Genomic DNA, 12,575 nt, shown 5'->3' on the forward strand with positions numbered 1-12,575 from the left:
AAAAATAAAAATGGAATTCATTTGTAAAGCCTGAAAACGTATTAATGAACAGAGGAAATGTTAGTTTAGTGCCAGGAATGCCTGCATTGTTTATTCTGGACCCTGTTTTTCAATTGGAATATTTTGAACTTTGGATTAAATTGGCCAAATTACCAATTTCGAATCACTTTCTTTTGTAGTTACAACAGTTGACTGGGCGATTTCTTGTGCTCAGTTCATAGAGTAGAAGTAATACTAGTGAAGTAGCTAAGAATTTGGTCAACTGGAATAATATAATTGGCCTAAAATGGAAATCAAAGTCGGCAAAATCGCTGATGCGTAAATATCCCTGACACATCAAAATTCACGAGAGCATAATTTCGTCACTTTTCCATCAAATTTTGTACTTTTTTTTATTACCTTCAGAAAAATATTCTCTACCATTTCATAAGAAAAAATAACAAAAATTTTTTTTTGAAAATTCTTGGACCTTGGTGCACACTTTGCAATTTGGCCTCTGGACTCTGAAAGGGTTAAGGAAGCAGTATTTTATTATATTTCCCTACAATATATTGGGGCACCAAACATTCACGATTTTTCAACATTCGCAAGGCTCTTGATCTCCTAACCTTTGCAAATGGTAAAGGAGACCTGTACACACAAAAATATTAAATGAAAAATTTCAAAACTCATTCAGATCAGGAGTAAATTTTATGTAAGATTAATCCAATAAAGCTGATGATTTATTAGAAGGTATCATTGAAACGGCTTGGTAGCTTTTAAAAATCAGTGGAACGATGAACAACTTTTGAATGGAAGTAAACAGTATCTAGTTTACATTATGATTGCACATTTTCACTCATTTGGTTTAGATTTTATTTTTCTTCATAATTCTCAAGTGTTCATATTGCAGTTTGTTACCACAGTTTTGTCATTCACTAATAATTATGTGAATACTGTTCAGCATATCTTACTCAGGTTTTTCTTTTACAGTTAAGAGAAGCCCAAAGTAGATTAGAAGAAGTGGAAACCACTAATAACCATCTTATAAAAAGGTTTGACAAGTTAAAAAATGCAAGATCTACTTTGCTTAAGGATTTATCTCAAGATCCAGCGTGAGGTGATGGCCTGGGTGGTGGTCTACCCCTCTGGAATGTTTCCCGCTGCCAATATTCAACTTGTAAGCCACAATATATGGTCAGGGAGTTGATGTAACGGGTCCATTGTGTAACGTTTTGTGATATGCAAAATGTGGAAGTGTAGCCAGTTTAACAAGCAGCAACTCAAGTATTACTCAGTAAACTCATAATAGAGCAACACGTCAAGTGGAGTTTCACATATTTAGTGATGCTAAATGACCTTTGACTATGGCAAGCTAGTATGTGAAGGACATGACTTACAATATGGTGACTCCCTATGTTGAATAATGGCATTATTACAAGTTGAAGGCTTGCTGAACATCCCACAGCTACTACTACTTAACCACCTCATTCACTGTGATGGTTTTATTACTGAATGTTTCTCATTAGCCCATTTAGCGAACGAATGCCTCGGTGCCTCTAGCCTTAACAGCCATTCAAGTTATCATACCTCAGGTGATGCAGCTGCCCTCTCTGCAAATTTTTAAAAGTGGCAACCCATCATCCTAAGCAAACGTCAGTTGTTTCTTCACTGTGACTGTGGCACTAAAGTGCAAACATCTGAGTTTTCCCATTTATGTTTTCTCTCTCTTCTTGGTGGTATTCCATTTTTTGTTTATGCATAAAAAACCTAGTCTTGCCTCTATACTTTATTGCAGTTATTGGAGTTAATGAGTGTTATAATTGGTTAAATTTAGTTAATTGATGGTAACTCAACCTAAATGTAAAGAAATTGGCTTAAGTATATAAATTAGAAAAATTATGGTTGCATTAGGAAGATGGGCTGCATGTGGAGACAGTAAAAAAATGAAACTTTTGCCAAGGTCAAATTCTGATACAAAGTGTATCATGGTTAAAGTGTTCTTGTGAAACTTTCTCAAGGTAGAGCTTTTTGCTAGCAGGATGAAGCCAAAGTTGCTGCTGCTGCCAGCTGCCTCTGCTGCTGTCAGCTAAGCTGCTGCTACTGTATCAGCTGAGCTGAGCTGCATTTGCTCTTAGCTGAACTGTTGCTGATGTTGTCAGCTGAACTTCTGCTGTCAAATTGAACTGCTAAGCTTTAGTTATGAGTGTTGGGCTCTATATTATAGTGGATGCCCCAGCTGATGTGTGATAGGCTGTTCACATTGATGAATTCTCTAGTACTCTCATTCACTGTGGCAAAATTTTGGGTATACCTTAATCTCTCTTGACACCACTTGAGCATCATTAAATATATCTATTTATTTTCAACATTTTATAAGAAGTCACTTTTTCAGGTTCTTCCTTTTCATATGTCTTAGTTTCTGATTTACCTTATTTTTCCAGGACAGCTTTAGGGATGTTTTTATAAATAGAATTATAGGTGTGCTGATTTATGATTTAATATTTTATGTTGTACTTCAATGCACCTTTATAACCCAGTTATCTCTTCAGGCTCCCATTGATAAAATATTTTGTTAGCATAAAGCTAGGGGTTTTATTTTGCAAAAATTTTGGTTATAACTCAGTCATATTATTTTTTTTGTGTGGAGTGTTTTGATACTGTTTGAAAGTGTCTTGAAATATGTGATTATCATAGAATTAGAATTGTGTCGGTATGGTGTAATTTGTGCTCCCTCACGAAATGTACCGGATGATTATTTGTTGTCAAGGTTGTTTAAAAATGGTTATTTATATGCAGGAGGGCCCCGCTTATACAGCAGGTTAGGTTCTGGGTTACTGCTGTAAAGTGAAACGTTGCTGCCGCCTGGGGGGCTTCCCCTTCTTTTTCACTTTCAAATGCATGTAAAAGCCTGATAACATGTTTACAAAATCATGTATTAAGTGAGCAGTAGAGCTTAGGCCTTAAAAATGCGTATACGGTACACACATTACTTACTTTAAAACATTTTCGTCCTTAGCATATAGTGAGCGGCGAAAATATTTATTGTAGAAAGTCTGAATAAATGAAGAATGGATATAATTGAAAACTGCTGCATTAGTGAAATGCTGTAAAGTGAAGCACTGTAAAGCGGGGCCTTCCTGTAATTGTTTAGGAATATTTTCTCTTTTGTTAATGTTTAGTGAGGTGTGTTTAAAGTGAGAGAGCACTGACTGCACCCACGGTAAGTCCTCCCTTTATAAGCACAAACCAACATTTGTTCTTCTGATTTTGTTTTTGCTTTTCTGGCAAGCCCAAGCATTACTTGATAGCAGTACCAAATGTATTTATTTCAAACAATTTTCCCAACGCTGAACAGGAGCACAGTGGACCGTTGTTGCAGTTCCTTCTTTGCTCTTGAGTTTGGCTTGGTCAGCACCTCAGTTAGTCTTCCTGAGGACTTGTGCTACAGCAAAATGCACTATTAAAACATGCAAATAAATCTAATTGTATATATGTTAAATGTTTTCCCTAGGCAGTAAATGGTTATTTCAGATCCTTCTCTATACTGCTTTGTGGTTCATATTTATATAATAAATTTTTATTTATTTTATTACAATTTGTATTACAAATATCTACTTTACTAAAAGAAAAAAGTTCAGTGGGCTTGTTATTGTTTCCTTCATATCTGTTCAGAAATAATAATTATTGATTTTTGTTATTGTCATCTTTATTATTTTTATAAAAAGAATATATTTGTTCTGGTTTGTGAGGTAAGACATGATAATCTCTGCCAATGGTAAAGTGAGAAAACCTGAGCCTGACTTATGTCTCAGAATTAGTGGCTAAACCCAGTTGTGTGAGAGTCTGGTAGCATCATTCTACCAATATGTGAGAAACTGCAAATACATGTAGAGAATATATATCCAATGGTTGTGGTTGGAAACAACTTTACAGGGTCATTGTACTCTAGCCACTTGTTTTTGAAAGTGGTTAAGAGTGCCACACACCAAGCTAATAATTAGTTCCTGCCAGATATAGGACTGCAAAGCTAAAATATGTTTCCAGTTTTTGCAGATCCATTCCTACATGAGTGAGGAGTACAGTGGGTGTGGAGCCTGCATAGTGATAATTTTATACAGAAACAGACAGAATTATCAAATTCATCCTACAAGAGCCTTGGGCAATATAAGTGTTTTGGTATACAGTTTATAGTCGTTGTTCGGATTCTGAATTATCATATTGAAGTCTCGTATAGTGATAGAAGTTTGGAGGTGAATAAATATATTTGGGATGTTTACAGCTTGACTGATATTGTTATTTATTATATTGTGATCACTGTTTTATAGTAAAAATTATATTGCTGTATATATAATTGGATCGTGAGGAGCCACACTGGTTGTAGTATCTTCTAATAATTGAGCAGTTTTGCAGGGTTATGGGCTATCTCAGATTGACTTGTTTATATAATGTGCTCATAACACTTGTTAGATTATAAAAAACTATTTATTGAAACCACATTTGTGATCAAGAAACTATGATACTAAATTGAAGTGATCTGGGGTAAATGAGTTATTACTAGTGGTATGCATCTTCGATATGAGTAAAGCTAGTTTTGTCTTCCAATCTTCATTCCTCAGTGTTTTGTATTTTTTAAATTGCTATGTACTTTAGAATACAATACATTATAGTGTGGAAAAACTTATGGCTGTCTAGGATAGCTATCTCAAGCACGACTCTTAAGAATATTGTGCATGAGCTTTAAAGACAATCGATTAGCTGAAATCTTCAAAACAAAAATATAAAGCTTCTTTAATAGAAGTATCCATAACTAAAGTATGGCTACTTGAAGACATACAGGTTATTTGTTTTTATCAATGTGAATTACATTTTTTAGTTATGGATAGTGACAATCAAGTCAACAATATCCTAGACAGCTAGTCCAGTTGTTAGCATCAAGCTTTTGTGAATTCTCTCAATGCTGTGTACTTAGAGATTTATTCAGGTAAGAGTCTGCAGTATATTTAAAAGTATATGCAGATGAGTTCTGTAACATTGCCTTTTTTTTTTTCCTTGCTCTCATGTGCCATACACTGAATTCCCTAAATCTGATAAAAAGCATGGGTGACATCTAACAAGTGTATAGAGAGTAAGTCAGCAGTGTGGAATGATAGCCACCACTAACATTACTCATGGAAAGCTAGAAGTGCATGTACAGTGTTGCTTTGTTGAAATGAAAATTTATTGCCTATCATAACTACAGCTAGTTTTTTTGCTATATAGAAGTTTCTTATAGCTAAAGATAAAAATTTATGTGCTTCATCGAGTTATTTATTGGTTAGGTGATTTGGTGAAGTCATCCACAGTTGCACGTTTACAGCAGTGTTAACACTTTGTGCCAAAAAAAAATATAATGCAGTAGTTAATTTGAAAATTTTTTATTCTTTTAGATTTCTTGTTACATAAGTCACACACAACTTAAAAAATAGTAGGCAATAGATTAACTAACTTCAGTTGGTCATGGAAGAATATTTTATATGGATGTAGTCGTCAGTAGGAATAACTTCTCCACCTTTGGTCTTTGTCCTTCATTGAAGAATATTTTGTTAACTTAGAAACCCTTCACTCTCTTGTATGATAGTCTTAATTTTTTTTTTTTTCAACGAACCGGCCGTATCCCACGGAGGCAGGGTGGCCTGAAAAGAAAAACAAGAGTTTTTCTTTTTAAATTTAGTAATTTATACAGGAGAAGGGGTTACTAGCCCCTTGCTCCAGACATTTTAGTTGCCTGTACTACACACATGGCTTACAGAGGAAGAATTCTTTTCCACTTCCCCATGGAGTAGTCTTTGATTATAATTCTATAAAATCTCTTATCATGTCTTGCATTATCTGTCAGTAGTTTAACTCCTGTTCTTGTCCTGCAATTTTCTGTTTGCCAGGAATCTTTATTCAATCTTTATTCCTGTACCATTTTGACTATTTAATGTAGTATAATTTGGGGGCCAATTTGTCTTAATAACTCTGCTAATAATGAATTGTTAAATATATGTATTTTCAGGTATTTATTTTATTTATTATTGTTATTGTTATTTTTCATTTACTATAATTTGACATGGGATTGCTATATCAGTGTGACGGGAAAAGAATTTGAAGAATATACAAAATTTTTAATATAAAAAATATCTTTTTATATATTTCCCACTTAAATACATGTATAGGCATTGATGATACGCATTTAAACTTAGTAATTTATGTCAGAGATTAAATAGAGGAAATACTGATTTCATTGTTAAGTACATTGGGAGATAATTTATGGGTCAGGAGTATAATAATTAGGAGTATAATAATCAGGAGTATAATAATCAGGAGTATAATAATTAGGAGTATAATAATTAGTTTCAGGTGTAGCCAAGAGAGTGAGTGACTCGTCTGTGAGTGTTTTACCGCCAGTAAATATTACCATCAATGCCAAATGGCCTAAGCATTTAAATGCTTTGTGCATTACCTCTGAGACTTGTGCATTTTATGTCTTTATTAGACAAATGTATATGACATGCCATTGTTAATTCAGCTGACTTGTAATAATAATATTGTTTAATGTGTAGGATTGAATCCAGTAATTACCATGAATGGTTTTGTAAACATTGTATTGATCCCTGTATAATATTTCAATGCTTTAAATATATTTTTGTTTTTTTGCAGTCACTGTAAATACCAAACATGATGCACTTCAAGCAATATTTTTTTTAAAACACTTGTAGTAATAGGGAGGGGGATTATTTTGTATTTGATGTTGTACATATACAGTTGCCCTGTTATATAATTAAAAGCAATCATATATACATTATGTGTGTGTGTGTGTATGCACGCATGTGTGCGTGCATGTGCTCATACATATACACATATATAATGTATGTCTATATATATAATTTTTTAACACAACGGCAGTCTTCCCTCACACACACACACACACACACACACCAACATAAACACATACACACAAACACATACACACAGACACATACACATACAAATACAATACAAACACATACACACATATACAAACACATACACACAAACATATACACATACAAACACATACACACAAACATATACACATACAAACACACACACACAAACACATACACATACACACGGACACACACAGACACATACACACACACACATTTTTTTTTAATTTGGTGGCCATCTTCTGCCATGGCAGGGTGACTGAAAGAAGAAAACCTTCACCATCATTTATTCAATATCTCTCTTGCCAAACGTGTGCTGACATCACAATTCAGATTACTCTCTGACTGCTGCATCCCCACTCCTCCTGCAGAGTGCAAGCACTGCCGTTCTCACCTCCAGGACACTAGTTCAGCCAACAGGTTTCCCTGATTCTCTTCATAAGTTACCATACTCACTCCAACAGCACATCATGCCATAAAAATCACTCGCCTCCACTAACTCTGATTTAACATGCTCACACAAGCCTGTTGGATGTTCAAACCCCTAGCACTCAAAAACTCCTTTACTGCTCTCCCTCTAGCCCTTCCTGGGAGACAGCCCATGTGTTAAAAACAAACTAGGGGTGACTTACCTGCCAATGTAAATTTTGTGATAGAGGACCTTGAGGGGGCAATACTTCGTCCACACTAACTCAAAATGTGATGGAGTGTCAAGTACTTTATGGAGCTGTCCAATGTAATTGTAAGGTGCTTTAAATTTGTGAATGAGCAGTTTTCTGGCTTTGTATGTAGGTTGGGAATGACCTGATACAGTATTTGGCTTTTATGTATAAATTTGTGAATGGCTTGATTGTACAGAGTTAAAGGTGTACATAATGCTCTATTTCACCTTGTGTAAAGAAAAACATGAATTAAATTAATACTGACTTTATTTGATTTTTTTTATCCTTTTATATGAGAAATAATTTCTTAGATTTTTTATCCTCTTATGTGGGAAAGAAATAAGAAACTTAGGTGTTAAGGTAGTTGTAGTAGAAGCTGAGTTCATACTTACTTAAACTTGCCTGAATCTTAAGTTTTAAGTTTCAGAAGTAGATAATCTCAAGGAAGGTACCTTGATGCTCGTGAGGGGTTCTTGATTCAAGGAATTGAATTGGACCTGCTCTCCCTTTCTTTGGGTAGGACCTAAATGCTTCCCATTCCTCTAGGTGCTGTAAAACCCCTATGGATTTAATCTTCCCTCATGAATGTAATAATAGTGAATTGGTCAGCTGTTACATTCTGGCTAGGGAAGTAGCCGTAAGAACTTGTGTACGCTCACAATCCTGAGGCTTCTGCTGGGCACTTATTGGTTATTGGGGTTGAAGCACTAAGCCTAATGGATTTACAACCCACATGGTGCTTCAGTTCCCCGAATTAAGCCTGAATGCCTTCCACATCCCCCCCAGGCGCTGTATAATCCTCCAGGTTTAGAGCTTCCCCCTTGATTTTAATAATAATAACAATACAACCCACATGAACCTGGTACTTGTTTTTTTAATGTACTGTAATTAATGGTTACTAGAGTATCTCTATTACCCTGGAGCTCAAGTGTGTGTATGGTCCTTTCAAGGAGAGAGAGGTGCCTTGATGCTGGTGAAGAGTTCTTGATCCAAGGAAGACCTTTGTGGGTTTAGTGCTTAGTTATGACTAATAATAATAATAATTGATAAAAAGAATTTTAGTTAATCTTCCTTTGGATTAAACTTAATTGCCTTCTACTTGACAAGTGTTTCCCCATAAAAGAGGTTCTTCGTCCCAGTGGAGGGACTCGGTCCAAAGAATTGAATTATGTCCTCCCTTCAGATTGAATCTAAATACCTCTTCTCTCCATTTGTTAAATTCAGCACTGTTAAATTCTGCTGTGTTGATGACATGGCCAGACATTCAGAGAAAAAAATTATGTAAGCATGCTTTTATTTTCTTACCCCCTTCCTCTCCCTCTCTCTTCCTTCTCTCTCTTCTCTCCTCTTCCCTTTCTCCCCTCTCTTCAGCTGAGTCAGGTGTCAGGTCACATGTGAGGTGATATCTCAGTCTTATAAGCCTTCTGCTGTCTGTTATTTATTGATAATGTGAGAAATCACCTAATTACTTGGAAATCCACTAATTTTTCAAAGTGGTTATTTTGTATATTGTAATATCAGCTGTTTACTGTGAGCACAGATTGCTGTAGCATCATTCACTAAAACTGCTGAAATGTTCCATGTTTCAAGAACAACTGTATGGTCATGTCTGCATTCCAAAATGGTGCTAAGACAAGCTCCAACAATAGTATAGTGGATGCAAAAAGAATGTGTGTGACCAGGACTGTCTAATATTAATGTGTATTGAGTCAAGATGTCATGAGACTATAGCTGCAAAAGTGACTGCACAGCTAAATCACCATCTTTCAAACCAGGTTTCAACCAAAACAGTTGTCATGAGCTCCATGCAATTGGATATGGGAGGGCTGCAATTCCTAAACTTTTCCTTTCAGAAGCGAAGCACAAAAAATGGTGCAATGACTATAAGAATTGGACAATGGAGCAATGGAACTTTATGTACTCCAATGAATCTTCCTTTACACTTGACCAACTTCTGGCCGAGTTTACATCAAGGGACAGCCTAAAGAAGCTTGTAACTGTGAAGCACGGAGGCTGATCTGTGATGATTTTGGCAGTAACATTGTGGAATTCTCTTGGCCTGGCACTAGTACGTAGGGTTAACGCTCAAACATACTTTTCAATTTTGGGTGACTAAGTCTATCCCATTATAGGTAGTAGGTTGGTAGACAGCAACCGCCCAGGGAGGTACTACCGTCCTGCCAAGTGAGTGTAAAACGAAAGCCTGTAATTGTTTTACATGATGGTAGGATTGCTGGTGTCCTTTTTTCTGTCTCGTGAACATGCAAGATTTCAGGTACGTCTTGCTACTTCTACTTACACTTAGGTCACACTACACATACATGTACAAGCACATATATACACACCCCTCTGGGTTTTCTTCTATTTTCTTTCTAGTTCTTATTCTTGTTTATTTCCTCTTATCTCCATGGGGAAGTGGAACAGAATTCTTCCTCAGTAAGCCATGCGTGTTGTAAGAGGCGACTAAAATGCCGGGAGCAAGGGGCTAGTAACCTCTTCTCCTGTATATATTACTAAATGTAAAAGGAGAAACTTTCGTTTTTCCTTTTGGGCCACCCCGCCTCGGTGGGATACGGCCGGTGTGTTGAAAGAAAGAAAGAAGAAGTCTATCCCATGGTACAAACATTGTTTCCCAATGGCTGGACTATCTTCCAAGACTATAATGTGCCAGTTCACATCGCTAGAGTTGTTTAGTCAGCACTGTATGACCCTTGTGGGTTTAGTGCTGGGTTTTGGTTATAATAGAGTTGTTGAAAATTGGCATGAACATGGAAATGATATCGAGTAATTGGATTGACCCAGACACAATAAAGCTGCCTCTTAGTTGAAAGACAGTGGAGAGTGAAAGTCAGGTGTAGTAGGAGCACAGTTGACCATTTTATGTGTAAAACAGTGTGACTTTTATTCCCATTAAATCAGGTTAAATAAATTTCAGTTTATCACCTTTGAATGGCTTCATTAATTAATGACTGATACATATGATGGCCAGAATAATACCCAACTTGGACTTATTGGAAAGTCATGCCAGCCCCTCAAGGGAGGTTCCTTGATGCTGGTGAGGGGATCTGGATCTAGGGAACTGGATCTGTGCTCCAGTTCCTCGAATTAAGCATGAATACCTTCCATCCCTCCCCCCTCCCACAGGCGCTGCATAATACCTATGGGTTTAGCGCTCCCCCATGATTATAATAATGAATCCTCCCACTGTCACTTTGCTGTCAGTCTCACCAGTAAGTTTAGGTACAGGTAGACATAAGTACAATTATCACGCACAGTGGAAATTACCCACCAAGATAACTCCACGTGATGAGTTCTGGGTATTGTGCATGACTGTGGCCAGACAACCCGTCATTGGAGGTTCCTTGATGCTGGTGAGGGGCCCTTGATTTAAGGAATTGGATCTGTGCTCCAGTTCCCTGAATTGAGTCTGAGTGCCTTCCTTCCCCCCCCTCCCATCACAAATGCTCCCCATAATAATAATAATGTAGCCAGATCTACAGTCATACACAACAGTTGAGTTACAGTATGTATGTTGTTGTTACTCTTCTACAGAATCCTTGTATCACCCATGTGGGTTTACCACTTAGTTATTATTGACTCTACAGAACGCAGCATTACACACACACACACACACCAGAGAAGTGGGTAATCAGGGGATAAACGTAATAACAGAGAACGGGGGAGAGAAATAGTGGAGGTGAGAACAAGAAAAATGTGTAGAATTAAGGGAGAGAGAAGTAGGCAGAACAAGACTGACATCCACACTGCTTCAATGATTCTTTGCAATAATAATAATGATAATAATAATAATAGGGAGAGATGAGTAGAAAAGGAAGCTGGTAGAGAAGAGACGGGGAGGAAAAGAAAGCAGTGAGGGAGTAAGGACTGCGAGGGAGGGAGAGAGGAAGTTAAGGGAGGCAAAGAGGGAGAGAGGAAGCTAAGGGAGACAGGGAGGCAATGATGGAGAGAGGAAGTTAAGGGAGACAGAGAGGGAGATAGCAAGTTAAGGGAGACAGAGAGGGAGGGAGGGAGAGAAAAAGTTAAGAAGGGAGACAGAGAGGGAGGGAGTGAGAGAGGAAGAAAGGAGACAGAGAGGGAGGGAGTGAGAGAGGAAGTTAAGAAAGGAGACAGAGAGGGAGTGAGAGAGGAAGTTAAGAAGGGAGACAGAGAGGGAGTGAATGAGGAAGTTAAGAAGAGAGTGAGAGAGGAAGTTAAGAAGGGAGACAGAGAGGGAGGGAGTGAGAGAGGAAGTTAAGAAGGGAGACAGAGAGGGAGTGAGAGAGGAAGTTAAGAAGGGAGACAGAGAGGGAGGGAGGGAGAGTGGAAGTTAAGAAGGGTGACAGAGAGGGAGGGAGGGAGAGAGGAAGTTAAGAAGGGAGACAGAGAGGGAGGGAGGGAGAGTGGAAGTTAAGAAGGGTGACAGAGAGGGAGGGAGGGAGAGAGGAAGTTAAGAAGGGAGACAGAGAGGGAGTGAGAGAGGAAGTTAAGAAGGGAGACAGAGAGAGAGGGAGTAAGAGAGGAAGTGAAGAAGGGAGACAGAGAGGGAGGGAGTGAAAGAGGAAGAAGGGAGACAGAGAGAGAGGAAGTTAAGAAGGAAGACAGAGAGGGAGTGAGTGAGAGAGGAAGTTAAGAAGGGAGACAGAGAGGGAGGGAGGGAGAGAGGAAGTTAAGAAGGGAGACAGAGAGGGAGTGAGAGAGGAAGTTAAGAAGGGAGACAGAGAGGGAGGGAGTGAGAGAGGAAGTTAAGAAGGGAGACAGAGAGGGAGTGAGAGAGGAAGTTAAGAAGGGAGACAGAGAGGGAGGGAGTGAGAGAGGAAGTTAAGAAGGGAGACAGAGAGGGAGTGAGAGAGGAAGTTAAGAAGGGAGACAGAGAGGGAGGGAGTGAGAGAGGAAGTGAAGAAGGGAGACAGAGAGGGAGGGAGGGAGAGTGGAAGTTAAGAAGGGTGACAGAGAGGGAGGGAGGGAGAGAGGAAGTTAAGAA

General features: G+C 37.9%; 1 protein-coding gene across 4 annotated transcripts in view; it reads left to right on the plus strand.

Moving 5' to 3' along the window:
- LOC128697560 (putative leucine-rich repeat-containing protein DDB_G0290503) overlaps positions 1-7,863 on the plus strand; it is a 135,183-nt gene extending 127,320 nt beyond the window's left edge. For all 4 annotated transcript variants that reach the window (XR_011393135.1, XM_070093943.1, XM_070093944.1 and 1 more), the window contains one exon: positions 973-7,863. Coding sequence is in view for 3 of the 4 variants with exons in the window: in XM_070093943.1 (XP_069950044.1) it covers positions 973-1,098 (126 nt within the window). In the remaining variant the exon portion in view is untranslated. The remainder of the gene's footprint in view (positions 1-972) is intronic.
- Positions 7,864-12,575: the final 4,712 nt, after the last annotated feature.

This window comes from Cherax quadricarinatus, chromosome 44 (genome assembly GCF_038502225.1).
Source record: "Cherax quadricarinatus isolate ZL_2023a chromosome 44, ASM3850222v1, whole genome shotgun sequence".
Classification (NCBI taxonomy): Eukaryota; Metazoa; Arthropoda; class Malacostraca; order Decapoda; family Parastacidae; genus Cherax; species Cherax quadricarinatus.